This window comes from Atheta coriaria, unplaced genomic scaffold (assembly GCF_025399875.1).
Source record: "Atheta coriaria isolate IRGN ID8LTWV9N9 unplaced genomic scaffold, Caltech_Dcor_3.1 hic_scaffold_10_pilon, whole genome shotgun sequence".
NCBI classification, from domain to species: domain Eukaryota; kingdom Metazoa; phylum Arthropoda; class Insecta; order Coleoptera; family Staphylinidae; genus Dalotia; species Dalotia coriaria.
In genome coordinates, this window is record NW_027045452.1 from 334,846 (window position 1) to 361,668 (window position 26,823).

A 26,823-nucleotide genomic window follows, 5' to 3' on the forward strand; every position below is an offset into this window, starting at 1 on the left:
ATAAATTAATCTATTATTAAAATTAATCGCTCTTCAATTTTGCTTGATTGATCAGCTGCCTTAAAGAGCACGTTGTTGCATAAATTGTTTACCAACAAGTAGCAAATGCCAGAATACGGCGCACAAAACAATTGCGGACATTATTGATTTGTATAGATTTGTGTAAACTGTTAATAGTTGGTCGATTAGATTATAAATTGCAGCTAAATTGCGCCTAAACTGCATTTTAAATAAATAATTATATGAAGATAAATAATTTGAAGTTTTATTTTGAACTGGTAATTATATGGTAAATTTAAAAATTGTTTCAACTAAATTACTTGAAATATTATATCCTGAACAAACTTGCTGCGGTTTGCAAAATTTTCAAAATGTTGAACTAACTGTCAAGGTCATCTAAATGACCTGCTGATACTGAGTGCATGCGTGTTCGTATTGACGTCACTAGCTGTCAAAACGATCCACAACCGAGCACAAAATATAAAAAATCCATATGTTTATTTGAATAACACTGTGTTATTTTTCGTTGATTGTTAACTATAAACAATAAATCGTACAAGATGACCGACTGGGATGAAGTAAAACGCCTTGCGGCTGACTTCCAGAAAGTACAGCTGAGTTCCTCCACACAAAAGTAAATAAACCAACATATTGTTATGATTTGCACCTAATTTGTCTAAATAATTTCATTATGTTGCTATACATACGAATTTGTGTGATTTTAGATTATCCGAGCGCAACTGCATAGAAGTAGTGACGCTCCTGATGGAGAAAAAGATGCTGGATCTTATATTTTCTAGTGATGGCAAGGAATACATTACTCCGCAGCATTTAGTTACTGAAATACTAGGTGAATTATATGTGGCTGGAGGTAGAGTAAATCTGGTTGAATTGGCAAAGACAATTGGTGTTGATTTGGGCCACATTAATGCCCACATTGGGGAAGTCATCAAAGGACACAAAGATATCATCTCAGTACTTGGACAACTCATTGATTCTACATACATTACAAGAATTGCTGGTGAAATCAATGAAAAATTAGTACAATTTGGTCAGATAAATGTTGGTGACTTGACTATGCAATATGACTTGCCAGCCGAGTTTATTCAGACACATATTGTAGAGAAGAATTTAGGAAAGTTGATTTTTGGCCAGCAGGATAGAAACGATCCTAGAGTTGTCTTCACTGAGAGTTTCATTGCGCGCTCGCGTGCGAAAATTCGCGGAGCACTTGTGGGCCTAACTAAACCAGTTCCAATTACAGCTATCTTAGCTCATGTAGATGTTACTGAGAAATTGTTTTTTACTCTTTTTGATCAGTCCAGTATGTATGGATCCTTAACAAGCCGACAACCTGGGGCACAGTACATTCCCAATGTTTATGCACGATCGCAACATGAATGGGTGCACAACTTTTATAAGCAAAACGGATATTTGGAGTACGACGCTCTCACACGACAAGGCATCAGTGATTACAAGACTTACTTGAAGAAATCTTCACTTGATTTGCAGTATTTAAGCTCGTGTGCCATTTCTAAATCGCTTTTAGAACGTATCGAGGCGGATATTGAAGAGTGCGTTGCAAGCAAATCACATTTGGACCTTCACTCGAATTTGCCAAGTGTTTTCAATGACGCCGACATTAAAAATGTCATGGAAAAGATTCTAACTCCACAAAAACAGAAAGAAACAGTTATTCTCGAAGGATATCTGTTAAGTAAATCGTTTATTGATACATTGGCAAAGGATATCGATGAATTACTGAAGGAGAAAGCGAAATCTGCTGTAGAATCAGGTAGGTATCAACAGTATCAAACCGAGTTGCAAGTTGCCAGTCAAAGAGGCAGGGATGATATGGACGAACCTATTAAGGTTGACAAACGCGAAGAACGAAGGAAAAAGGCTGCAGGTGGCAAAGCCGGTGGGGGTACACAAGGAAGAGAAACTAAGACAAAGAGTACAAAGAACAAGAAACGTGACAAAGCTGTCGAGGACGTCGAAGAAGTGGAGGTACCGAAAACAACGCTGGAGATTATTTCACAAGAAGATATTGGACAATCAATCCAAATTGTTTTGGAGTCTGAAGGTTTAGATGATTTGATGAACGCAATCACAGAATATCTTCATCCGGTTATAAACGAAAAAGGTCTTCAACTTGCGGCGGATATTTATCTGACGACCGTGCAGGATCGCACTGCATCCAGGCGACAGACACACAATGATGTTCAGAATAAACTGAACACCCTTGCTGGTGATATTCGCTTGTTCGAGAAAGGTATCAAACTGTTACCTTCGGATGTACAAGCGTTGCTCTACAAGTATCTGTTGAAATCACAATGTACCGATTTTGTTAACGAGATACTCAATTATATTTCATCCGAGGAGGGTGGAAACACCAATGTGGATGGTTATAATAACGATCAGAGGATTAAATTCATTAATGAATTGAAGGCAGAGTACAGAGCTCCGCTGATTGCGTTGGTGAAAACTTTGAGCGGTGCTAATATTGATGAGTTTATGGAAAGTATTGATGCAGCATTGGCAACATGCAGTATGATTATGAAGAAGGTGGATAAAAAGAAAGATCGAGTATTGGTGCTTAATCATAAGCATGCTTTGCTTGAGGAGATTGAAAAGTGTGAAGATCCACCAGTGGTGTTGCATTTAGCTACGTTGATCGTATTTATTGCAGCCACGCAATGTATGTTACACGCTAGCGGACGTCACATTGTCAATTTGCTCAGTTTTCTCAAGCAGTTTATGACTCCCGAGCAATATGAAGAATTTAGTGCTTATCATGGTAAGTCACATGCTATCTGACAGATTTAATATTTAAAATGTGAGCGTAAGTCTTTCCTGCTGTCACAAAAGGATGAAAATAACCGACAATCATGTCATGCGTGTTTGGTTGTATAACTTGCGTGCTTTTTTTATAAATCATTTTATTTATTTACAGATATGGTCGGTATGGTTCTGGGAGGCGGCAGTGATGTAGAAACAGCGAAAGAACGTCTGCGAGAAAAAATGCCAGCCATTAAAAAGATTGCTGCTGACTTTAAAAAATCTGCTGGTGAGAAAAGTTAATGCCCACTTCGTTCAAACATTGAGCATGGTTTAAATGAATTATATCTCTACGACAATTTGAGTTTGTACATATGTAAATTTATCAATCTATCAACTGAATTACGACTAATTACGCTGAACCACATTACCTGTTGGAAGATATACAAAAATAAGCATGGATAAAAACTAATCCGTTCGGTTATGGTTGTTAAAATGTATGAAGGTCAAAAATAAAGACGATGTATGTTTAAATGTATATTTCTTGCACGATCAGTCCACGGGTACAAATTTCAGTAATAAAAATCCGCACAAGTCGGTAACCGTAATCGCGCCTGCATGCTATGATGAAATTATCAATAACGTTGCGTAACAGCTCGTATTCTCGTAGTAACCAGTTTGTTGAACTCCTCAACGCACTGATACCCCATGGTATCGAAATCAACACAATCGCTAGAAATTAATACTCGAAGGTTTAAGTAATAAAAAGTAAGTCCGCATCGCACATAAAAAAGGAAACCGTAAAAATCCACCCTCTGTACATTCTAACATCGTTAGGTATTTGTTTAAATGATATGATTAGTCAGTGATGTCAGACCAAGTTCTCTTCGTGCCTATGCTCATTATCACCGTTGCCAACTGCTCCTGTAAGGAATAAAGCAAATACCCAATTAATTAAAGGCAACTGTTATTAGTGTTATTTATGATTACAAAAAACCAAACACACTGTATTTTGCGTTGGTATGAGTTTAGCAAAGTTGTTTAGTGGTCAATAAACGAGCAATAAGCGCGCGTTTTGTGCTTTAATTGATCGTCAATCAAACGTGTCCATAGAAAGCGAGCCGAATTTATTTTCATTAATGCATGTCTGCACGTCTACAAAAAACCAATGAAGTCAATATAAACAATTATTTTTGGGTTCTTTTAAACGAGACCGTATTCAATGTGCAACGTATAAGCAAGCTAATTAATTGTTTCGATGTGTTTGATGAGTCAAGAAGCTTATTAATCAAAGGCGCATGCAGGAAATGTGCAGAGTTGAGCAAATTCAGGTTGATTACTGATTAAGAGTAAATGTTGCTTTATTAATTAATCTAAGAGTCATAATTATCGTTAACTAGTCATTGATGTCATATTAATGCATTTACATAACCTAGTTTAGTGGCTAATATCACAGCATTTATTCATTGTGTACGGAAAATATTCAATAAACTGAATACGCGTAGCTTCTGGAATTTTGAAAATCTGAATTTCCGTTCCATACAAGTTTACTAGACGTAACGCCATCAAGCAACTTACCATTAGGTTCTGCATGATAGCCATTACTGCCATTAATACAAGTCTTCTTACTGTTGCCCCTCAAAGGCACACGCAGCTCACAATCGATTGAATCGTTGTTGTTGCCGTCGACGAAACGTATAAGGCACAGCGCAATCGCGCCCAGAATCGGTGGCACTCCGGAAATCCGGAATGCAAGATGATAGGAGGACATATGATCGTAGAGTATTCCAGCCAGGTACGGCCCGAGTGTCAGTGGTACGGAACATAAGCCCAGGAGCATTCCTATTCCTTGAGTTGCACCTTTCTGACCACACAAGTCAAATGCAATGGGCCCCAACATGGAAATGAAGCATCCATCAAACAAACCCATTAATAAAGTCATCGCAATCAATGTGCTAAAAGATCCCGCTGTTGACGGTAAAATTGTAGTCACACCGCCAATAACCAACAGCGATATTTGCTGCAGGAACACACGGTTCACACATTTAAAATCCGATACGTAGCCAAATATTAACCGGCCGATACCGGAAGCGACACCAATGCATATCACCGGCCATTTGCCGTCGTTCTCTTTCGAGTAGTTCTCTTGTACGAACTTTGTCATGTGCACATAGGGCACGAAATATCCAAATAGACTGATGGGTAAAACAATACTCCAGATCAGGTACTTTTTGTTGCGGAATATGGAAACATTGATACAATTATTCAATGTAACTTCCTTACTTTCCACCTTTTTGGCAATGGGTTTAAAAAGTAGGGACGCAAACATTATTCCACTAGCCATTAGAGCAATCAATCTCAGCGTCCATACAATTCCGGTGGTTTTTAACGAGTACGCAATCACATTGGGAAGAATGGCAGTAAAAACAGCGCTACCTGTGGTGACCACACCACTAACAACGCCCATGTATCGCTTGAAGTAATGTCCTATGATGGCCAACGAAGGAGTATAAGCCAACGCACAGCCCAATCCATACATAACACCATAAGTAACGTACAGTGAGTAAACATTGTAAGGGAAGATTGAGGATAAGAACATCCCAGTTGTAGCAATCGCTCCTCCAAGGAATGTGGTACGACGTATACCGAACGCGTCCGAGATGACACCAGAAACAGGTGATACCATGAAAGTCGTACCCATTGCTAAGGACCCAACCAGTGCTATGCAAAAACAAGAAACATCAAGGTTAAACTTACAAAAAAACTCGATTTTAAAATAACACAATTAAAACAAAAGAAAATCCGTCCCAAAAACCTAATTTTCTGGAAGTCAGACATAAATTTTTAAATAGAATGTAATTTTAACTATGCTACGATTAGCATTTGTTAGCGAGCGCATAAGCACGTCAAAAAACGTAAATGTTGAAACATCGTCTCATCAAATGACTAACATACAACTCGCTACTACGAGCACGTTATTCGCGTAGTAATTTATAAATAATTTTGGCATGCAGTCAAAAACGTGCACTGCGCTCTGAATGAGAAAAACTCATCTCAAGTAACAAAGATTTATTAAGACTAGGATAACATTTTTAACTTTAAGCGGTATACTTCCTTACGCGAACTTAAACTCGACGCGCTGGACGCGCTAAAAATAAGTATTTTGGTAATGTGAATGACTTGATTCTATAGCAAACAAAAATGGTTGCCATGCATCATGTAATTAAATTTTATTGATACTGATTACACTAATCCGAGTTAGAATCTTGTGATGTTTGCAACTTTTATGACACCGCTTGCAATATAAGATTGTTGAAAATGTATAAATAATATAAAGATCAAGGAAATATATAGTAAAATTTAATTATGTCGACTTTGAACGATAATAAACTGAACTAAATATTTGCTAGTTGTGATATTCTTGGATCATGTTACCGATTCTAAAGCGGTAGTACTTTTAATATTCTTCAATGTTGCATCATTTTGTTTGCACTATAAGCACACTATCAAGTGTAAACTCCGGAAGACGAGAAAAAATATTGATAACCCGACCATTACTCATTCGAATTATAAACATACTGAAGGTTTCATACTGTTAACATACTTTTATCAGACGGATAAAAAAAAACACGAAGCGTTTTTGTGTTACCTGCTTTACTGGAAGCATCAGTGACATTTCGGGCGGATAAATTTTCGTAAATCTCTTCATAAAGCACGCTGTAGGTATTGATGACTCCAAAAAGTATACCATTGCAAAGAAATGAACCGATCATCACCAACCATGCGATGGTCCCGCCATCAGGTGGTTCCATTTCAGTATTATCAGCTTCCAATGATTTCCTATCGCAGGTACCATTCACTACAGTCACACCGTTTGAACCGTTGACCATTGGTTTCTCTTCGTCGCACATGGTTTATATTTTTATGTAGAGAAATAAATAAAATACGAATATAAATGTCAGATATTTTTGTCGTTGTCGTTTTCGCTGTCACACATTCGGATGTTTGAATCGGCGCACGTGGTGTGGTAGCAGTCGGTAGCGCGATTGATCGTCGATTATGTTATGAACTCGCAGGCGCGTCGGCGGCGTGCACGATGCGGACAAGTCATGGAACTCGTCGGATCCGACGTGCGCTACTTATTGCTTTCTTATTGTGTTTCGTTGTCGCCGTTGTCGGATTTGCTGTTCAGCGCACTGCCCGCCGGCCTGACTTACACTGGCTCGAATGTAAATTCAGACTGTGCTCGACGGTTTTCCCGATATTTTCGAGCACCGACCGAATGTTAGGCCGTTGAATTTATACCAACATTCCAAAACTAATCTGAGGTTTCTTATTATTAAATGTTGACTAAGATTTTAATCTTTAATCCGGCTGTTGTTACTGTTTATTATACTATTAATAGCTTAGTTTAGTTAAATTTGATTGTTTACTTAATACTAAAATAATAAACACGGGTATTTATTAAGCACTTGGTTCGCTGCACGTTTGGCACTTGTTTAAGGGCCAAGGTCACGTTGGCAATGATTTCAGCAGCTGTTTTCCCGACTGCCGGTTGGTTTTCAGGGATTTTCCACCCCCGCAACGCTCGGCGACGTCATCGTGACGCAAGTGATCGATGAAAACCGGCTTCACACGTGTACAGACACTATTTCCAATAAATATTAACCATTTTATGTAAAACCAAGTTTTATTGAATAAAATCTTGATTGAAAAAATAAAATATTGAATAATTATTATATTCTTTTCATAATTTCATTAATTTAAATAAATGTGTTGACAAAGAATAGCAATAACTTGTTAACATTGTCTGCTCAAAGAGATAATAATTTAATTAGAACTCTTATCTGTTGTCCGGATAAACATTCATAAAATACGGACTCTGACTTTTATTGATAGCAATCGGCAATATTTGTGAATAGATTGTTTATAATGGTAAAAAGGAAATTTTCAAAACTATTTTGTTGTTTTGCGTGTTTTGTCTATTCATTGTCAATAAAAATGTTATTTAAAGTGATAAGCTTGGTTGGGCTTTGTAGGACGTGTGATACTTATTTAGGTTACCAAAAATGTTCTTTGAAGGTTTCCATTAAATATGATTAGTGTTTTCTTATACTGGGTAAATTATAAACATTTGTAGTTTAATTAATAGTTATCTTGTGTTATGGTAACCATATGGGTGCACGTAACACAATTTTCTAGATAAAGTTATGTCGTTTGATATTGGGTGTATCCGCCATATTTTTTACTTCACCGTTTGACATATGATGTAATAAATATGGCAACAATGCTTGATGGGTTATTTTGTAGCTCTGAAATTACATCGATTTCTATGCTATTATAAGAATAATTTATTTAATTACTAGCTTTTGCCCGCGACTTCGTCCCAGTAGTGTTTAATAAAAATGCAATTGGTTTTTATTCTCTTGTTCTAGATATAGTATGTGTAAATTCTATCAATAAGGTTCGCAATTTTATTTTAAAGAAATTAATTATATAAAGAATTGCTAATAATGCACTTTAGCACGCCATCTCGGTTTCAACTATTTAACTATAACTATGATTGAATCTCAATGCCAACATTTTATCCTATAGAAAAGGCTGTCTTTAGGGTTTTCCCGGCAATTATTCGATTTTTTCTCGCCGTATAAACCATCCTTGGACATTAGCAAACATTAAAAAAAGGAATTGGCCAAATTGGTCTCGGTGTTGTTGAGTTATGCGCTTACCAACAGATTTTGCGATTCTTTTTTATATTATAGATTAAGTTAAGTGGACATATATTGATATATTCATATTTTGATGATGTAATGAGGTTTGTATAAAATGTGTAAAGTAGATAACTAAGGAAATAATATTATCTTGCAATCAAATTTTATTTATAGTCATTTAAAACAGTCAATCAATTAACGACGACCAGCAGAAGCAATCACCTCATCGATGAAGTCAACAAAAGAGGCAACGTTGGTGTAAAGAGCAGAGTACTCTGGGTGACCGCAGCTAATGCTGGAGGCCATAATACCGACGAATGTTCCATCGATGACGAGTGGGCCACCAAAGTCACCGTGGCATGGGCCACCTCTGTGTGCACTGGCGCACAGCTGGGAACCAAGAACACCTGTAACAGCAGAGCTGATTTTGCATGTAGAACGGTCGTCAATGTGGACGGTAAGAGCCAAGAGATGTTCGCTTGCCCAGCCACCTTCCTGATCAGCACCCCAGCCGGTGATAACAGCGTCAGTACCACTAGCAGGATCAGCACCGGACGAAGGCAAATTAGCTGCGCCGACTTTGTCGTTGAACTCGAGATCATCCCACAATTCCAGAACGGCGATGTCGTTTTCCAAAGTGTCGGCATTGAATTCAGGGTGCTCGTAGCGGTAGGCTACTTCGCGTTTCTGACCGACTTCATTGAAGTTGGTAACACCAGCGTGAACAGAGAGTGTTACATGGTCGTAGTCTTTGATACAGTGAGCAGCGGTGACAACCCATCTTTCGCCAATGATGGTACCACCACATTCGTGAGCACCTAAGTACTGGACGGAGACCTGGTACTTGTAGTGTTCAATATCAACCGGCTCGCCATGGGAAATCCTGGCCGGAGTGGCTAAATATAAAAAAATTAAAACATTTTTTCAGGATTAAAATGTATTGATTACTCACCAATGGCGGATGCTACGAGAGCGGCGAGGACTACAAACTTGAACATGATTGTTGCTTGTTTGTTTGATACCTTCCCATGTTCGGGTGTCCGGTATTTATACTCATTTTTTATCACATCAACTTGAAATTTTAAGATGTAATTTTAGATAAAAAATGTAATGATTAACACTTAATTTGATAAATTGCCAACATTTCTACGAATTTCATTGTTTCAAAATGTTGAATCGTACATTGGTATGTCACCCAGTAACGCGACCAATTAACAAATTAGCATGGTACGATAATGATGTGCTATGCACAGGTGTTCACTACGGTGAACAAACAGGGTGAGCAATGATGTAGGTATGACAGATGCATCATTACCATATTCTTTCTATACGTCTATCATATGCTTCAAAAACATACTGTGGAAAATTTTAGAATTTAAACTGATAAATATAGTTTTCAACTTTAATTTTGTACATTTTGGAACAGGAGATCTTGCAAGTAACACAAAAAGTAATTAAATTATTAAAAATCAAATTAAAAGCAATTCATCTTTATTTTTGTTATTAAAAGAATTGGCAAGAAAGTTATTAGTCAGGATAAGAAGCAGCCATTGTATCCTGAATAAATTTGACGTGTGTTCCTACATTGGTGTAGACAGCATCGTACTCTGGATGTTCGCATCCACGACTCCAGGAGATGATGCCAAGCAGCTCTCTTTTGTCGTTGACAAGTGGACCTCCAAAATCGCCATGGCATGGACCACCCCTGTGTGCATTAGCACAGAAAGAATTGGGAGTAATAGCGGGGTTGTGTTTTTGACAAGTAGCATCATCAACAATCTTGACTTCCAAAACCTGGAAATCTTCACTTGCCCAACCACCTTCCTGATCCGCACCCCAACCAGAAATAGTAGCAACGCTATCGACTGCTGGAGAACTATCTGCTGCAGGTAAAACTGCTGGACCAACGTTATTACCCGGAGTAAGCGGGTCAAACAATTCCAGAAGGGTGATGTCGTTTTCCATGGTTTCGTGATTGTAATCAGGGTGCTGGAAGACATAGGCAACCTCGCGTTTCTGGCCGACTTCATTGAGATTGGTTACTCCAGCATGGACAGCGAGGGTAGCATGATCAAAATCATGGGTACAGTGGGCAGCGGTCAAGACCCATCTGTCACCGATGATGGTACCACCACATTCGTGAGCGCCCAAGTACTGAATGGAAACCAAGTAATTGTAGTTAACGATGTCGGCCTCTTGGGCATGCGAAATCTTGCTGTTGAAGCTAGCAGGGACGGCTGAAAATACACATATAACAAAATTAATACAACTTTGAGCTTTAAGTTGAAAAATATAGTGATTACTCACCAACAGCGGATGCTACCAGAGCGGCGAGGACTACAAACTTGAACATGGTGGTTTGTGGTATGATGCCTTACCAAGCTCCCGATGTGCTTATTTATACTAAATAGTTTATCACTTATACTTCAGATATTATGATATGAATATAGGCAAATATAAAAAATAACTATCACCTAATTAAATCAGATGATAGTTTCCCCGAATTTGATTGTTTGAAATGAATACAACGAAAAAACTTGAACTTCAAATATCAGCTGAACACTCTATACTATTTAAAAAAGATCAATTAATAAAAATAGTTTATAATCCTCCTTGATAAAAGTCCGCATTGGTAAGGCATTGTTTAGCTTGGGAGATTTTATAAACTGCTGAAATTACAGAAGTTAATAAAATAAAAAAAACAAAGAAATCACAGCTCAGCAATGTTAACTTACAGCATTGCGTCATATAACTAACTCACAAAAATGTTTGCCATGTATTTCATAATCAGTTTAATTCATAAAGAACTAAAACTTTCTGATAATGTGCATAATCAATCAAAAACCATTCTTTTGTTTCAGTCGCCTCTAAACACTACCTAAAACAAAATACTGAAACTGGTTCTGTCAAGTCAAATATCCAGAAGAATGGTTCGTTTCAAAAAACATTTGCAAATATAGACAGCGATGTATAATATCAGAAATCTTCTTGCAAAGGATTTTCAAAATAAAGGAGCTTGGTGGCAATGCAAGTAACTGGTCCTATGGTTCAAAGAAGCCTCATGTAATTCTTATCAATTAAACATTTATTTTCATTTCAATTTCGTGTTGTGTTACAATACATGTTTCCAATAATATAAACCTCTAAACGTTTTATGCAATAGTCGAAAAAAAAAGAAAGAAAATGTTGTATAAGTATGAAACACAAATTTTGTTTGATATTTTGTAGAATTGTTTTAAAATCTAACAATAACCTTGAATATTATAGGCAATAGAACGTTAGTTCAGAGAAATAATAATTTTTTAAAATCGGAAATACCTATTTATTTTGTTACAAGAGTCATGAATACAACACTTAAAACATATTCAATTTATTAAGATTTATGTTGAGGTATGATCACGATATATATTATGTAATGCCAATATAACTATAGATTTTTGTAGTAAAGCTTTGACAATAAATTTTTAATTATGTTAATAAATGACTAAAACATATTTTTCTACTTCCACTTTTTAAGCGCCGTGGCTAAAGTACTTTAATCACTGGGTGAAGCTTGAGTATATTAAGCAGCTAATAGAATTGTAGTATATTGAGTAACAAGTGGATAACGAGGGCATTACGGACGAGGTCAATCAATTGAGTGTTTAACAACTTTTAGCCACGTGCTGCCTACGCTATTTTTTCTACCTCCACTCTAGTTTCACGTTGAGGATTTTGTATTTCAACTTTTGTATTTTAAATCATCGAAATTTGCTCGCACATTACTACAAAATGTATGGTTATAAATGCTATGCTGCGCGCCGGCCCATATGGTTTGCTCCGTTTCCTGCATAATGCCCGCAGATAATGAATATTTTGTACGACTTGGCCGCCCGTATATAAAGTACCACTTTTTGTGTCAAAACACCGTGGAAAAACTGGCGCTTTATAGGTGGAAGTAGAAGAATAATATTATCTTTTTAAATTTTATTCATTGGAATTTAAAACAGTTTAGTCAATCATTTAACGGGGCCCAGAAGAGGCAATCTTATCATTGATAAAGACAACAAAAGAGCCAACGTTGGTGTAAACAGCATCGTACTCTGGATGCTCGCAGCCACGGCTCCAGGACATGACACCGACCAGCACCTTACTATCGTCAACGAGTGGGCCACCAAAGTCACCATGGCATGGGCCACCCCTGTGCGCATTAGCACAGAAAGAGTTTGCGGTAACGCCAGAATGATCCTCCTTGCAAGTTGCATCATCGAGGATTTTGACTTCGAGGTCTCGGAGATGTTCGCTTGTCCAGCCACCTTCTTGAGTTGCACCCCAACCACTGATGGTGGCAACACTACCAACAACTGGCGTACTACCAGCTGTTGGTAATAATGCGGCACCGACGGTGAGGTCGAAGGTAAGAGGGTCAAACAATTCCAGAACGGAAATGTCATTTTCCATGGTTTTGTTATTGTAATCAGGGTGTTGATAGACATAGGCGACCTCGCCTTTCTGGCCGACTTCATTGAAATTGGTTACTCCAGCGTGGACGGAAATTTGGACATGATCCAAACGTTCGGTGCAGTGAGCAGCGGTCACGATCCACCTGTCACCGATGATGGTACCACCACATTCATGAGCACCCAAGTGCTGAATAGAGACCAGGTAATTGTGGTCAGTGATGTTGGCTTCGTTGGTATGCGAAATCCTGCTGTTTGCCGGAATGGCTGAAAATACACATAATTAATACAAATGTTTTCTGAATGCACATATTTAGTGAATAATATATTAATTAATTGATTACTTACCAACAGCAGATGCTACGAGAGCGGCGAGGACTACAAACTTGAACATGGTTGTTTGTTGTATGATGCCTTACCAAGCAAATAGTGTGCTTATTTATACTCAATAGTTTATCACTTATACTTTAGATATTCAGATATGAATGTAGGCAAATGAAAAATCTATTTATCACTTAATTAGATCAGGCGATAGTTTCTCTGAATTTGATCGTGGAATGCTACATCAAAAAACTTGAACTTTAAATATCAGCTAAACACACTATATATTTTTTAATTAAGTAAATAACGAATATTCATGGTCTTACTTATTGTCAAACACGGAAGAGTATGTGAGAAAAAAGAGAGAGAGAGAGAGTTGCTGTATGATCACCATAATTAAGCAAGTTAAAGTTCAGCAATATCAACTGGTCGGGTTTTAATCATATTTTCTTACAAATGCAAAATCAATCTGCAAAAAATGTGCAGCTAATTTTAAAAATAGTAATACGTAAGTGTAATGATGTCAAAAATAAGGTTTTCTACTTCCACCTATAAAGCGTCAATCCTACCACGGGTTCCACAAAATGTGGTACTTTATATACGGGCGGCCAAGTCGTGAGTAAAGTACATTATCTCATTTGTCTACGGTGCCTGGTGCTGCCATATAAAATGCCATGTCAAACAAGCCAAAGCATGCGCTGTTGCTTCTTGAATATAAAGCAGGCGCTTATTTCTACCAAAAACAACAGAAAATTTCCACATACTTAAATGCGTTAATCATTGAAATAAATTAAAACCTCAAGTTAAAGGAAATAATTTTAAAAACTCTTTGATGACAGTTATTTTTTCATATTGATTTTGTTGCAAAGTTATTGTAGAAATCACGAAATTAATATATATTGTATAAGATACTGTGGTTGAATTTTAGAAAAATGGTTTTAATTGCAATAAATAGGGTCAATATGTTTTTAATTAGGCAACCATTGATATAGTATAAGAAATCTTTCAAATGGCGGGGGTTGAAAAAAATAAATATTAGGAAACAAACTCAGGAGTGGAGACGAATGATTAAACACTTAGACAAAAGCAAATCAAAAATAAATCACGCATGATTGTGAAAATCAGCACTTAGTCCTTTGTCTTAAGATACTAGGTAGTCAAAATTGGCGAGAATACACTCATAACATACTCGCATAAGTACAGTTGCTTCGAAAGGAAGAAGAGACTCCTGTGCGTGTGCAAATGCGGGGTGGACAACAAAACCTGACCTAGAGCAACTAAAAAATGCAGATGATCTTAATTTGAAAATTTCGGTGATATTTGCTTGTTCAGCCACCTTCATGAATTGCACTCCAACCACTAAAGTACAACGGTACCAGCATTTAGAAAACTTCCTGCTACAGATACAGTTGCGTCGCCGACAATGGGGTTGAACTCGAGAGGGTTACACACTTCCAGAATAGATATGTCACTTTTATTTGGTTGTGGTGGTTCACATTCGTGAGCGCTTAAGTGTTGAATGAAAACCTAATAATTGTAATAGACTGGTAATTGTGTTCAATGATTTTGGGGTCTATCACATGCAATACACATAATTATTTATATTTTATTTCGAAAATACACTGTTATAATTACTTTCCACTAGTGGATACTATGTGAGCGGCGAAGACTACAAACTTGCATTATTTGATTTTTGATATGTGTGAATATAGACAAATTAAAAAAAACTTAAACACTTAATTGATAGTTTCTGAGAATTAGATTTCTCTGAATATAATGCGACATACAAACTTGAAATTTTGCACGGTAACGCGCCTCATTAAACTATTAACTAATTATCGATGTAAAATATTCTAAACGGGAAACTGATAAATGATACTTGAGAATAACTTTGAATTAATCTATTTACAATTGTTTTATAGTTTAGGCAACTGTATATATTGTTTTTGTTTTAGATTGAGTTTCACTTTCGTAATCGTTTTAAGTATTTTTTTTCTGGAGGATAAGTTAAAGAAGAACTTTCAAGGAATATTTTTAATAAGTAAGATATCAAACAAACACCTAATAAATATGAATCATCAATAATTTAAAAAGTTGTCCATAAATTTTTTACCTAAATCAGATCATTCAGTTTTCTGCTTAATTAGTAAATCTCCATTTAAATTATGATAAGCTTTATCACTTATCGTTGCGAAATACTTTAAGTAAGATTCCAGGAGCTCGTGGTCTTAATGAAACGCTTTGATTGCGTCGCATATTTTTTTTGTTTACTTTATCATTTTTACTTTGTCGAGAGGACTGATATAAAAAAATTAATGGAATGAAATCAAGGGCATCAATCGCCTCATTGGCCAATATTCATTTCCTGTCTTGCTACATACTTGGTTTTTTACAGGTACTTGTATATTATTAAGCAATAGTAAAAGAAAAATCAATTTAACCTTAATTAAAAAATATTTTGATTCTAATTTTGTTCACGTAAACACTCATCTCATTCTTCCACTCGGTCAAAACATGAAAGAATGTAAATATAGGTGAATATGCGTTGTTACGTATTTAAGTTAAAATAAACAAATAATAAAAAAATAAAGATAACATAAAACTTAATATTTATTTATTAGTAAACACTTTACAATATTACTTTACTTTACTAATACTACCTTTTCAATATTAAGTTTTATCTTGTAATTTGCCTATTCAAAATATGTAAATATATGTAAATATCATAAAAAATATATTTAGTAGTGTATTGCAATTTATTAACTTGACAAGATATGAAAATTACGCAAATATTATATAAAACTTTATATAATTTTTCTAGGGCAATATTTGCTTGGGAAAAATGTAAATTTTTATGTATGTCAATCGGTTTCTTCAAACAAAACTAACGACTCTCAAAAAACCCAATCAAGGTATTGACTTATCATGCCTACTTGTCAATACTTTGAAAATAAGTAACATGGTTTCTAATATATGGAATTTAACAAACAAATATTTCAATATATTGTATACGTCAGCTGGCGTCATTTGATAACTTGAAAATGTTGATGGGTATTTTTTAAGATACATAAAAATTTGTAAAAAATATATTCGATCAGCTAAGTAAAGTTAAGTAAACACTTACTGTACTGTACTTACTGTACGCCATTGTATTTCAATATATTCGATCATGTGTAAATAGTATATAATAGTGCATTATATAATAAGAGTAGAAAACAGGGCATTACATATGCTTGTGGTGCTCAACGCGGTTATTTCGCTTGTGTGCTACTATTAATTTTCATTCTATCTGGATAAATTTGTCCACCTATAATTAAATGATTAAATTAAACGATAATTGATAAAGGAACTCTGTTTCCTCAGCCTTTTCTCTGTAGATAGCGCTATGATAGATTTTATTTGAGAGATTTTGGAGTTTGGGCATGAATATATTTTTCAATTTTTATCAGCAAAATTAACCTAGGTGTCGGGTGTTTAACAATACTTCTAACTACACTGATTAATTAATTTTCACTTAATTTATTATTTTTTTTTAATTGACAAAAAATTGAACGATGTTAAACTTTTTACTAAATATAATTTTGCTACAAAGAATTATTGGTAGAACAAATATTCCTGTTGAGATAGAAAGAGGTAGTCCCACACATTCAGAAGAGCTGAGAATAAAAATGGAATTGATTACCTAACTAAAAAGAAGAAGAAGAAGAAGAAGAAGGAGAAGAAAAAACCAGAAAAATGCAGGATATAAATCAATTTCAAATCAATGCTAAAAGATGCATTCCTAAATCCGGCTCATTACACTACACACCCATTCTTAACTTAACTTAACTTAAAACAAAATAAAATTAAGATATTTGAATTTTTAAGTTCTTTGCATACTGCAAAAGGATAATAAAACGTGGTATTACAACAGCAATACTTGTATAAGACTTGGGAAGTATAAGTAAATAAGAAAACAGTAATATATGCTTAAAATTTATTTCATTTCATTATGAAGAAGTTGGACGAATTACTTAGATACCGGATTGTTCCTTGATGTAGCTGCGGAGAGCACCAACATTGGAGTAGACACCAGCATAGTCTGGGCGGGCACAGCCGTAGCCCCAGGACACAATACCGACGAGTTTACCATCAGCAACGAGTGGGCCACCAGAGTCTCCCTGGCAAGCGTCCTTACCACCCTTGTCAACACCAGCGCAGATCATTCTCTCGGAGATCATACCAGATCCATACTGGTCGCTGCAACGATCACGGCCGACAATCTGGACCTTCACTCCCTTAAGGTCATCACTGCCCCAACCACCTTCGGAAGTCGCGCCCCAACCGGTGCAGATAACATCGGTACCTTCAGCTGGGTCACTACCATCGGAAGCCAAAGTAATGGGTTGGGCATTGGATCCCAAGCTGATAGCAGAGGACAACTCAAGAACGGAGACATCGCTGTCAAGGTTGCTCATGGAGAAGTCGGGGTTCTGGTGGATGGCACGAACATTGATCTGTTGACCATTGTCGTTCAAGTTGGTGACACCAGCGAGGATGCTGAGGGAAGAAGCAGAAGAACCGTCGGTGCAGTGAGCAGCAGTCACGACCCACTTGTCGCCGATGATGGAACCACCGCAAATGTGGCTACCGTAGTACTGGAGGGAGATCTGGTGAGGGTATTCGGTGATGTCGACATTTTCACCTCCAACGATCCTGCCATCAAGGCGAGGACGGACGTTGGCTGTAAAAACACTTCTTTATTAATATCTTGTTTAAGTAATGAAGAATAATAAATTTGCTTACCAGCGGCGGATGCTACGAGAACGGCGAGGACGACAAACTTGAACATGATTGCTCGATGTCTTACTGTGACAACGAGACCGGTATATATACCGGTAATTTTATCTCTGATAGCTACTTTAGATTTTGAAACGTGAGTTTAAGTAAATACTATCACTTTTAAATTTTGGCGTTAAGTTTAGATTCGTAATCTAGGATTTTGAATGTATATATATCAAATCACTCAAAGAAGATCTTGTCCCAAAAAGGACAAAATTATACTAGTAAACATATAATAAAACTTTGTACTAAATATATTCTTTATAGCTTATTGCAATTGAATGAAATAATTTTATTATTTTTTAAGAGGTAAGCGCAAAAATGAGTTATTTTTATCATTTTCTAGAATAATCTTTCTACCGCAATCATACTATATTTTGCTATTTTTAGCATGGGGAAACACATGTGTATGTACTTCACATGTACCTAAGCACTTATGTCTGAACGATTTTGTTATTCAATTTTTTTAATTTTTGGAAATCTATAATTATCAACTGCCGGTCGATAATATTTTGATTTGATCAAAGATAAGTACAAAGTTAAGTACGAATATTCTAGTACCTAGCAAATGTACTTCTAAGAGCATACTTCAAAATGACCTTATTGACTTTTCTTCAAAATATTATATTTTTGTAAGACATTTATTCAGTTTCTCTACTAAAATATGTTGTAAAAATCACAAACAATACATAAGTTTGAAACACAATAATATCACATTTAAAATTAGATTGTTTCAAATCTAAGGCCAAAAAACAATGACATTTTATATATGGTTTCGATACAATTACTTTTGTAATTGTTTTGTTTATAATACAACTCAAACGTTTTCTTTTCAAATATCCTGGCAGCATTTTATTACAAGTCAGCATGAAAGCTACTTTAAGTATTTTAATTATACTTTTAGGATGCGTTTACACCGAGGCAAAAAACTATACAATCAGACTGCCTACAAACGATGGTGGTACATTGGTTAATATCGGAAGTGTCCCAAATATGGTAGCACTCATTAAAGAAAATAGCCCATTTTGCGGTGGATCTATTATAACAAGTAATTCGGTTTTAACCGCGGCACATTGTTTAAACGGGTATGTACATATATTAAAAATCAAATATTTATTACTAAAATCTAACTATATGAAACTACATACAGTAGAAATGCCACATCCATCATTATTGTGGTAGGCCAAACTGATATAACTGCGGAAACAATAAGAACTGCACAAACTCACAAGGTGGTCAAAGCATTCCCCCACCCTCAATTTGACTATTTAAAAATGTTAAATGATATTGCGATTTTGCTGGTTAGTATCAAATGACTACATAGCTTTATTTAATATATGTTGCATGCATTATATTTTTTAGATATCAGATGATTTTCATTTTAATTATCAAGTACAACCTATTGCGTTTTCTGAACAACCACCACCAGTAGGTGCTTACGCAACAGCCAGCAAATGGGGCAGTCAGATACCAGGAATGTTTGCACGAGTACTTGGTTTAAGCATTTATAAAGACCTTTCTCTTAAAGAACTTGTCATTCCGATCATTAGCATTGAACAATGCAAGAAAGCATATGTTGATGAATACCAAATATTGGAAAATGAAATGTTTTGTGTTGAATTTCCTAAAGAAGCTATAGACTTTGCAAAATGTGATGCTGGTGGACCTGTTGTTTATAACAAAACGCAAATTGGGGTTGTATCATTTGTTGATCCTCATCATCCGGGTGTTATGCGGTTGACCAGAGTTGATAGTTATCAAAACTGGATACGTGAAGTTCTAGCTCAAGAGAACCATAACACATGTAATGTTAATCAAGATTTAAATAAATCAAAAAGTACATAATTTAAAATGACTATATTTTATTATGAATAACTTTTATAAACCTAAAGAATATAATGGAATATGGCAGGCCATCAGCAGCCAAATCTGTTCTAATTGAAATCATGTTTCTTTTTTAATAGTCTGGGAAGATGACATTTTGGTAATTGTATTCTAAATTAAAGAAGTTTAACATCGGCGGCAGTCGGACCACCGGAGAATTCCTGGTAGATATATTTTTCATAATTACTCATCTTGTGTTTATATTTAAAAGTTTTTATCTGTCTGCAATAATTTGTACAGTAAGCAATATTTGGCTTACTTCAAAGGGCAGTGTCGCTTATAACTTGATTCGATAACATTAAACGCCTCTGCAACGTCAAAATCTATACTTTTTGTTTCTACATGAAACGTCACTTCTCTAAAGCGTAATAAAATGCCTGTTGCCTTTTCAATGCAACACAATTTGATACTTTGCTCAGAATTTGCTTTGTATAAAAACTTTTAAATGTTTTATGAACAATAACACGTTTTTATCGCAAAATTGTTCTTCAATCACCTTTTGTAAATCTCTATGCCGTGGAAATCATATTATCATGCTTGCAGTCGTAAAAACTACGCCTTCTAACATTCTAACAGAAGTACGTTGAGAGTCAAAATGAAAGCGGCGATTACAATTTTACTAACACTGCTTGGATGCGTTCACTGCGAACTAAAATCTGCCAACAGTAATTTAAATCGAATTGTTGGCGGTGCGTTTACATCAATTGAGGAGCTTCCATTTATGGCAGCCCTATATAGACGGGATAAACAGTTTTGCGGAGGATCAATTATTTCTACCCGTGTTGTCTTGACTGCGGCTCATTGCTTAGTTGGGTATGTATGATATTAATTTTAGAGTCCGACCGAAACTGGATTTTAGCCGAAACCGAAACCGAAATTTCGGCCCTGCAATCAGTTTCGGCCAAAACCGAAACCGAAACCGAAACTAATTTACATAAACATATTTTTCAACTTTTACCTAAATCTAAATCCATTTCGGGAGTAAAGTCCCCGTTTAGTTACTTGATACTTAATACAATATTAATTTAAGTTTCTATGAGCGAACTGAGATGGCAAGTAACGACGGCCATTAGCCGCGAAGTTAGCCGAGCGACGCTCGACAATTCACGAAAAGTGAGTTTCGGTGCGGCCGAAAGTTTCGGCCATCTTTGGCCGAAACCGAAACTGAAGCCGAAACTCGAATTCTTGACCGAAACTGGCCGAAACCGATACCGAAACCGAAATTTCGGTCGGTCCCTAATTAATTTAATACTTGAATAAAAATGTCTTTGCTTTTGCTTACTTGCAGTAAAACACCAACGACAATCTTCGTTGTGGTTGGCGAAACTCTTTTAAACAAGGACACCTTAAGAATTGGGCAATCTCACATAGCCGAAAACATTATAGTTCATCCAGATTTTAACTGGTTCTCTTTGCAGAGTGATATTGGTATAGTAATAGTAAGTAGTGTATACTTGGATTGTGAAATATTGCGAAATATATATCAAAATCAATATATCGGCATTTATTTCAAATATTTTAATATAATATTGCTTCATAATATTTAATTGCACTGTGAGTAAGTAATACTAATAAAAGTTTAGAAACAAAATGATTGTTGTGAGACGGGGTTTCTATTCTTTTATTAGTATGATAATGCTTGCAAGATATTGATATAATGATATCTCGATCGCAATAACGAAAACAGATTAATTAAAAACAGATGTCAAAAGCAAACACTTTAAACTTTAACAAATTATGCTTTTATATTTATTTTCAGATTAGAGGCAAATTTACCTTTAATAAAAAGGTACAACCTATTGTTATATCAACGCATCCTGCTCCAGAAAATGCGTATGTTTCAGTCAGCGGATGGGGCAAGCAAAACCCTCAGATTGGAAACCAACCTCATGGGGCAGTAATGAAACTTAAAACAAAACCTCTAAAAGTAACTTTTCTTCCAGTCGTTAACTTCCACAAATGCCAACAAGCATATGATGATATATTAGAACTTTACCCAAACACCATGTTCTGTGCAGGATATCCAGATACTGACTCCTGTCAAGGTGACTCAGGTGGTCCACTTGTTTTTCAAGGTTTACAGGTCGGAATTATATCATTCGGAATGGGTTGTGCCAATCCCGATTACCCTAGCATTAACACCAAAGTGAGTGCTTATGTAAACTGGATAATCGAAATGATTAGAAGCCAATACAACACTATGTAATTTTTTAATGTTATTGCAATTATTAACAAATAAACAATCGATATCTAAAACATCCTCAGTATTTCAAGATTTGTAAATATCCAATCACCATATTTGGTCAAATCGACATACACGCCTGGATAACAAGGTTCTCCACATTTGTATCCAAATGAAACAATACCAATTTGGATACCTTTGTAAACGAGTGGACCTCCAGAATCACCTTTGCAAGTGTCCGATATTGCACCATTAAGTGATCCAGCGCATATCATATTATCAGTTACAGTCACATTCAACTTCTTATAAGTTTCTTTGCAACATTTTTTATTGGCAAGGGGGACCCGTGCGGCTCGTAATGTTGGCGTATAGTTTTTATCCCCCTCCTAAAAATGTAAAAAGTATTGTTTTGGTAATTTAGTAGAAAAAACTACAATTTATACTTTTGTGAATCCCCATCCAGCAATTTGACATATTGCATTCGACGGTATTTTCACATTTTTATCAACCAATTGAATTTTGTTTATAGATTCCGATGGTGTAAATCTGCCTTGAATCTTCACCAAAGCTATATCATGTATATGATCTTTAATTGATAAACTTTCATGGCATTTAATGGACCTGATGAGAAAGTAGGATGTGTTTGAGGCTTGGTGACTTGTAGTGCCGGCCCGAATTAAAATGCTCTCTGGGGTTGTAAAATCTCTAAAATTGTACGTAATAAAACAAACTTTGTAAATTAAATGATATTATAATTACTCGCAAACACAATGTCCAGCGGTCAACACCATATTAGAGGTGATAAAGGTACCAGCGCAAATAAACATGTCAAAGTAGTAAATACCAACCAGGAAAGGCACATAATTAATTGGAATACGTCGTCCATTTACAATTTTCCGACATCGTGAAGACCCAAAGTCAATCTTTGAAAAATATACTTTTCTACAAGAATAATTATAGATAATAAAACTTACTTGTAAAGCAGTTATAACAATAAGGAGCAAAAAATGTTTCTTTAGAATCATGGTATAAACGATTGCAATTCTTCGACTCTATAGAAAAGAAGACTCGGCAATCACACGGATATATTTAAACAATGGTCATTTCAATCTAAATTGCTTGTTCTGCATGGGCGATTTGGGTCATATTACATAGAGAAGCGTTTATTGATTAATCACGCATTGTGTTTTCATTTAAAACACTAAAATTATGTTAAGCACAACCAGTTTATATAATGATGGAATTAATGCGGATCCAATTGTTAAATTTGGCGACGTTGGTGTATACACCTGGATAGTTTGTGCGGGCACAGCCGTATCCCCATGAAACAAGGCCGATAAGTTTTCCACGATAGACTAACGGACCGCCGGAATCGCCTTGGCAAGCATCGCGACCTCCCATTCCAGCGCAGATCATGTTTTCGGTGACGGTGCCCACTTCTTGGTAGAGTTTTCGACAGTTGAGGCGACTGACGATTGGTATCTTGCCTTGGCGAAGGGTTTTCACAATATAACCATCTTCCTAAATAAAAGAAAAGAAATATTTTGATTTTTAAAATTTAAAAAAATAGATAAAAACTGTTAATTGCGAAAATTGTGATTCTCGATATAAACTTTTATCCCTTATTTCAATTTCTTCAAATTTTATTTTTGATACAAAAAGTAGTCTATGTCTTTCTCCAGGATCGAATCTATCTCTATACCAAAATTTATCAAAATAAATGATCTACTTTAGAATTTAAAAGAAAACAAACATACAAACAAAGTTACTCTAACTCATACTATGTCAGTAAGCATAATAAATTAAATTACTAACTTGTGTAAAACCCCATCCAGTAACAGTTGCAATTGCCCCATTCGGCAATAAATCACTCAAATCAGCAATCTTTACAGGCTGCAATGTCAAACCATATTTAAATGTCCCAATAACCTAAAAACATAGTTTAGAAAAGTGTTCTCTTATTATCACATTTATTAATTCACTTTAATAAGACCAATGTCAAAGTCAGTTTCTTCATCGTTGTATCTCTCATGAATTTTATAGGCCAAGACCTGGCGCTTTTCACCAAGACCTCGCGATGCCAATGTGCTGCCGGCTGCAACTGATAAACGATCCTTATGCAAACTATAATAAATATTTAAAATGTTTAGATATCAAAAAGTAGTTGGTGATTTAAAACTTACTCTAGAAGACAATGCGCAGCTGTGATCACAACTGATGGGGTTATAATCGCACCCCCACAAATATGGCTACCCTCATAATGCACGCTCACTTGATAAGGAAACTCTACAATGCTTCCATCAGTTCCTCCAATGATCCTGCTACGAAATCCTGTTTAAATAATAATTAATATTATTTAATCATTTAAATTTTATATTTTCTTACCGGCTGCTTTATTAATCAATAGAGTCAAAAAAATTAAATAAAACGAATACATTATTTTGCTTTTAGATGGTGTTTTTAATTAATTAATTAATTATCAAGTGTTCATTTTGTTGAGTGTGAGTATTTAGAAGCAATTTAAATTACAACAAAATTGCACACCGTGGATGGTTTGCGCTTTTAAGGTGTTCCGTTATCGCTGAAAAACAGTTGTAACCAAGTCATGGTGTGACGTGATGACGACAAAAATGCGTTCATCTCAACCTGGTTTTTCGCCATCGCATGTCCCTATATAAGAAGCGTGTGATACCACTAGACAAAGGTACACACAAGACGCACAGGGAAAATGATTTATATTTGTTTACTTTCAGTTTGTGATGTTGTTCAATGCAAACACAAACATTAAACATTAGCATGAAACTTAATACATTAAACCATTTTGTTTTATTAAGAAGACTTATAAAATCAAATATATTAAAGATCCACTTCGGTTTTAATCCATTTACGAAGATTGGCAATATTTGTGTAGATACCCGGGAATTTAGAAGTGCCGCATTTGTGTTCCCAAGCTTGAATACCAACCAGTTCATTATTGATTACCAAAAGACTTCCGGAATCACCCTGGATAAATGAATAAATTTGTAATGAAATTAATTAAAATAAATATATGACGCTGTGTGGTAAATCATAAGATCACGTGTAATGGTATTTGTTAATTAGATAAACACTTACGCGACATGTGTGTTTTGTTTTTAATTCAGCGCAGAACATTCGCTCAGTGATGTAGATGAATAAAGGTGCATATGCGTTTTTACACGTTATTGGTACTGTAATTTCAATTTCTTCTTGTCGCAAATCTTCAGTAAAGTGCTCAGCACCCTATAAATCAAATAAATTTTTAAATATTATTATTTTTATTCTTTTGATGTACATTATAAGAGTTACCAATCCAAATCCAGTCAAAAATCCATAAATTCCTGGTTTTGGAGGGTTTAGACTGCTTGCAACCATTTCAATAGCTTGGATATTTTCCGTAAATGTTAGTTTTTCATCCAGGATGATTAATGCAATGTCGTAGTCCTTGCGAGATGTCATGTACCGTTTATGCAAAATGAGTTTTTCCACAGATTTAACCGAACCAGCAGTTTCGAATTGATCGGAACCAACACGAACATTTATGTCGGTATTTTGTGCACTAAAAAAACATAGAATTTGTTAATATCAATAATGTTATAATATTTATAATTTAAGCTTCAAATAGTAGAAAAGCAATAAAAACATTTTGACAAAATAATTTGTGACGCAAATTTCATAAATTTCCATGTAAAAAACATTTCATAAAAAGATTCATTAAAACGGCAATAAAATTAAATAAATTCCTGTTAATATAACTATTTATTAATAGAACTTAATTTACCACGATATTTTTAGCTATCTGTTCATTTGCTGAGATAGCTAGTATAGTTATTAAATAAGTGCTTACTTGTAGAGACACGATGCAGTTGTTAAAATTACTTTTTCGCTGATGATTGCACCACTGCACATATGTTTGCCAAATCTTTCAATAGACACATGATAAGGATAATTTTCAATTCCTTTGGCGTTAGACAAACCACCTAAATAAATAATTTATTAAGTTTTTGCTATTGAAATGATGTTTTACAGTACTCACAGGCAATTGTAATAACAAACGCTAAAATTAAACACTTCATTTTTTAAGTTTTTAATTAAACCGGTAATAAAATTGTAATAAACTAATTAAATATATGTTGTGCAATCGTTTATATACTGTCGGCATTGAGTGCTCTTACTGGTGTTATTGACGATTAGTAAGTGAAGTGACCTTTGATAAACGTGTTGTGATTAGTTATCGATTTATTCGTGTAAATCGTGTAAATTGAGAAGAACATATACTGAAAATTGCTTTTTGAATGATGCTAGACAATACATAAAGGAATTTGGACCACATTTGTTATTTCGAAAGATATATATGCATTCCGTGATTGTAGTTGGCTCAAATGTCAACAGACACTTGAGATAATCTTGTATCCGTGTGTTAAACACTACAATAATGAAAAGATAACACATATTGCTCTACTAAGTTTTTATAGCCACTTGACAAGGGCTTTCATCTTAATTTTAAACATCATATTATTGGTTTGTTTCCATTTATATTAATTATATTATTAAATATTGTGATTATTGTGAAGACCGCTGAAATTGGATGTGGGATGGTGTGTATATCACTAAGATATTAGGATTTTTTAAAAATATTTATTTATTAAAGTTCTACGTGATTTCA

At 35.3% G+C, this 26,823-nt stretch overlaps 8 protein-coding genes across 9 annotated transcripts; 2 read left to right on the forward strand and 6 right to left on the reverse strand.

Moving 5' to 3' along the window:
• Window positions 1-439: 439 nt before the first annotated feature.
• On the forward strand, window positions 440-3,315 carry Ufl1 (UFM1 specific ligase 1). The gene is made up of 3 exons (XM_065314345.1): window positions 440-634; window positions 726-2,800; window positions 2,957-3,315. The coding sequence occupies exons 1-3, from the start codon at window positions 561-563 to the stop codon at window positions 3,082-3,084; spliced, it is 2,277 nt and encodes a 758-aa protein (XP_065170417.1). The 5' UTR covers window positions 440-560; the 3' UTR covers window positions 3,085-3,315.
• Window positions 3,306-7,292, reverse strand: kar (monocarboxylate transporter 10-like protein kar). Of its 2 annotated transcripts, XM_065314356.1 has the most exons (3): window positions 6,431-7,290; window positions 4,360-5,502; window positions 3,306-3,705 (listed from the first exon to the last, which is right to left on the reverse strand). In XM_065314356.1, the coding sequence occupies exons 1-3, from the start codon at window positions 6,690-6,692 to the stop codon at window positions 3,653-3,655; spliced, it is 1,458 nt and encodes a 485-aa protein (XP_065170428.1). In that variant the 5' UTR covers window positions 6,693-7,290; the 3' UTR covers window positions 3,306-3,652. The 2 variants fall into 2 exon arrangements, with proteins under 2 accessions (XP_065170428.1, XP_065170427.1); XM_065314355.1 differs by lacking the exon at window positions 3,306-3,705 and having other exon boundaries at window positions 4,125-5,502; window positions 6,431-7,292.
• Window positions 7,293-8,638: 1,346 nt separating this feature from the next.
• LOC135800562 (trypsin-3-like) lies at window positions 8,639-9,585 on the reverse strand. Its single transcript, XM_065313826.1, has 2 exons — window positions 9,445-9,585; window positions 8,639-9,388 (listed from the first exon to the last, which is right to left on the reverse strand). The coding sequence occupies exons 1-2, from the start codon at window positions 9,488-9,490 to the stop codon at window positions 8,688-8,690; spliced, it is 747 nt and encodes a 248-aa protein (XP_065169898.1). The 5' UTR covers window positions 9,491-9,585; the 3' UTR covers window positions 8,639-8,687.
• A 381-nt stretch (window positions 9,586-9,966) lies between these two features.
• Window positions 9,967-10,885, reverse strand: LOC135801093 (uncharacterized). Its single transcript, XM_065314460.1, has 2 exons — window positions 10,800-10,885; window positions 9,967-10,729 (listed from the first exon to the last, which is right to left on the reverse strand). The coding sequence occupies exons 1-2, from the start codon at window positions 10,843-10,845 to the stop codon at window positions 10,020-10,022; spliced, it is 756 nt and encodes a 251-aa protein (XP_065170532.1). The 5' UTR covers window positions 10,846-10,885; the 3' UTR covers window positions 9,967-10,019.
• Window positions 10,886-12,443: 1,558 nt separating this feature from the next.
• LOC135800997 (uncharacterized) lies at window positions 12,444-13,386 on the reverse strand. Its single transcript, XM_065314364.1, has 2 exons — window positions 13,280-13,386; window positions 12,444-13,198 (listed from the first exon to the last, which is right to left on the reverse strand). Exons 1-2 carry the CDS (start codon window positions 13,323-13,325, stop codon window positions 12,495-12,497), a joined length of 750 nt encoding a protein of 249 aa, XP_065170436.1. The 5' UTR covers window positions 13,326-13,386; the 3' UTR covers window positions 12,444-12,494.
• A 3,828-nt stretch (window positions 13,387-17,214) lies between these two features.
• LOC135800254 (trypsin-1-like) lies at window positions 17,215-18,186 on the reverse strand. Its single transcript, XM_065313423.1, has 2 exons — window positions 18,038-18,186; window positions 17,215-17,975 (listed from the first exon to the last, which is right to left on the reverse strand). Exons 1-2 carry the CDS (start codon window positions 18,081-18,083, stop codon window positions 17,266-17,268), a joined length of 756 nt encoding a protein of 251 aa, XP_065169495.1. The 5' UTR covers window positions 18,084-18,186; the 3' UTR covers window positions 17,215-17,265.
• A 702-nt stretch (window positions 18,187-18,888) lies between these two features.
• On the forward strand, window positions 18,889-22,213 carry LOC135800733 (transmembrane protease serine 9-like). Its single transcript, XM_065314052.1, has 6 exons — window positions 18,889-19,158; window positions 19,224-19,374; window positions 19,436-19,877; window positions 20,524-20,770; window positions 21,246-21,396; window positions 21,717-22,213. Exons 1-6 carry the CDS (start codon window positions 18,941-18,943, stop codon window positions 22,161-22,163), a joined length of 1,656 nt encoding a protein of 551 aa, XP_065170124.1. The 5' UTR covers window positions 18,889-18,940; the 3' UTR covers window positions 22,164-22,213.
• Window positions 22,214-23,286: 1,073 nt separating this feature from the next.
• LOC135800734 (coagulation factor XI-like) lies at window positions 23,287-26,349 on the reverse strand. The gene is made up of 10 exons (XM_065314053.1): window positions 26,194-26,349; window positions 26,005-26,137; window positions 25,467-25,716; window positions 25,254-25,400; window positions 24,998-25,142; window positions 24,525-24,527; window positions 24,323-24,470; window positions 24,122-24,263; window positions 23,955-24,068; window positions 23,287-23,660 (listed from the first exon to the last, which is right to left on the reverse strand). Exons 1-10 carry the CDS (start codon window positions 26,231-26,233, stop codon window positions 23,367-23,369), a joined length of 1,416 nt encoding a protein of 471 aa, XP_065170125.1. The 5' UTR covers window positions 26,234-26,349; the 3' UTR covers window positions 23,287-23,366.
• Between the last annotated feature and the right edge of the window lie 474 nt (window positions 26,350-26,823).

Bases quoted from the DNA above. Each gene is read 5' to 3' on its own strand.
- Ufl1 (XM_065314345.1), top strand. From the start codon at position 561: ATGACCGACTGGGATGAAGTAAAACGCCTTGCGGCTGACTTCCAGAAA. The intron at 635-725 runs GTAAATAAACCA...GTGTGATTTTAG, and splicing joins CTGAGTTCCTCCACACAAAA to ATTATCCGAGCGCAACTGCA. The intron at 2,801-2,956 runs GTAAGTCACATG...ATTTATTTACAG, and splicing joins AGAATTTAGTGCTTATCATG to ATATGGTCGGTATGGTTCTG.
- kar (XM_065314355.1), bottom strand. From the start codon at position 6,692: ATGTGCGACGAAGAGAAACCAATGGTCAACGGTTCAAACGGTGTGACT. The intron at 5,503-6,430 runs GTAACACAAAAA...GTTTTTGCATAG, and splicing joins TGATGCTTCCAGTAAAGCAG to CACTGGTTGGGTCCTTAGCA.
- LOC135800562 (XM_065313826.1), bottom strand. From the start codon at position 9,490: ATGTTCAAGTTTGTAGTCCTCGCCGCTCTCGTAGCATCCGCCATTG. The intron at 9,389-9,444 runs GTGAGTAATCAA...TTTTATATTTAG, and splicing joins TCTCGTAGCATCCGCCATTG to CCACTCCGGCCAGGATTTCC.
- LOC135801093 (XM_065314460.1), bottom strand. From the start codon at position 10,845: ATGTTCAAGTTTGTAGTCCTCGCCGCTCTGGTAGCATCCGCTGTTG. The intron at 10,730-10,799 runs GTGAGTAATCAC...GTGTATTTTCAG, and splicing joins TCTGGTAGCATCCGCTGTTG to CCGTCCCTGCTAGCTTCAAC.
- LOC135800997 (XM_065314364.1), bottom strand. From the start codon at position 13,325: ATGTTCAAGTTTGTAGTCCTCGCCGCTCTCGTAGCATCTGCTGTTG. The intron at 13,199-13,279 runs GTAAGTAATCAA...GTGTATTTTCAG, and splicing joins TCTCGTAGCATCTGCTGTTG to CCATTCCGGCAAACAGCAGG.
- LOC135800254 (XM_065313423.1), bottom strand. From the start codon at position 18,083: ATGTTCAAGTTTGTCGTCCTCGCCGTTCTCGTAGCATCCGCCGCTG. The intron at 17,976-18,037 runs GTAAGCAAATTT...GTGTTTTTACAG, and splicing joins TCTCGTAGCATCCGCCGCTG to CCAACGTCCGTCCTCGCCTT.
- LOC135800733 (XM_065314052.1), top strand. From the start codon at position 18,941: ATGAAAGCTACTTTAAGTATTTTAATTATACTTTTAGGATGCGTTTAC. The intron at 19,159-19,223 runs GTATGTACATAT...AACTACATACAG, and splicing joins GCGGCACATTGTTTAAACGG to TAGAAATGCCACATCCATCA. The intron at 19,878-20,523 runs GTAATGTTAATC...ACGCCTTCTAAC, and splicing joins TCAAGAGAACCATAACACAT to ATTCTAACAGAAGTACGTTG.
- LOC135800734 (XM_065314053.1), bottom strand. From the start codon at position 26,233: ATGAAGTGTTTAATTTTAGCGTTTGTTATTACAATTGCCT. The intron at 25,717-26,004 runs GTAAGCACTTAT...ATGTTTTTTTAG, and splicing joins ACTGCATCGTGTCTCTACAA to TGCACAAAATACCGACATAA. The intron at 25,143-25,253 runs GTAAGTGTTTAT...TCATTTATCCAG, and splicing joins AAACAAAACACACATGTCGC to GGTGATTCCGGAAGTCTTTT.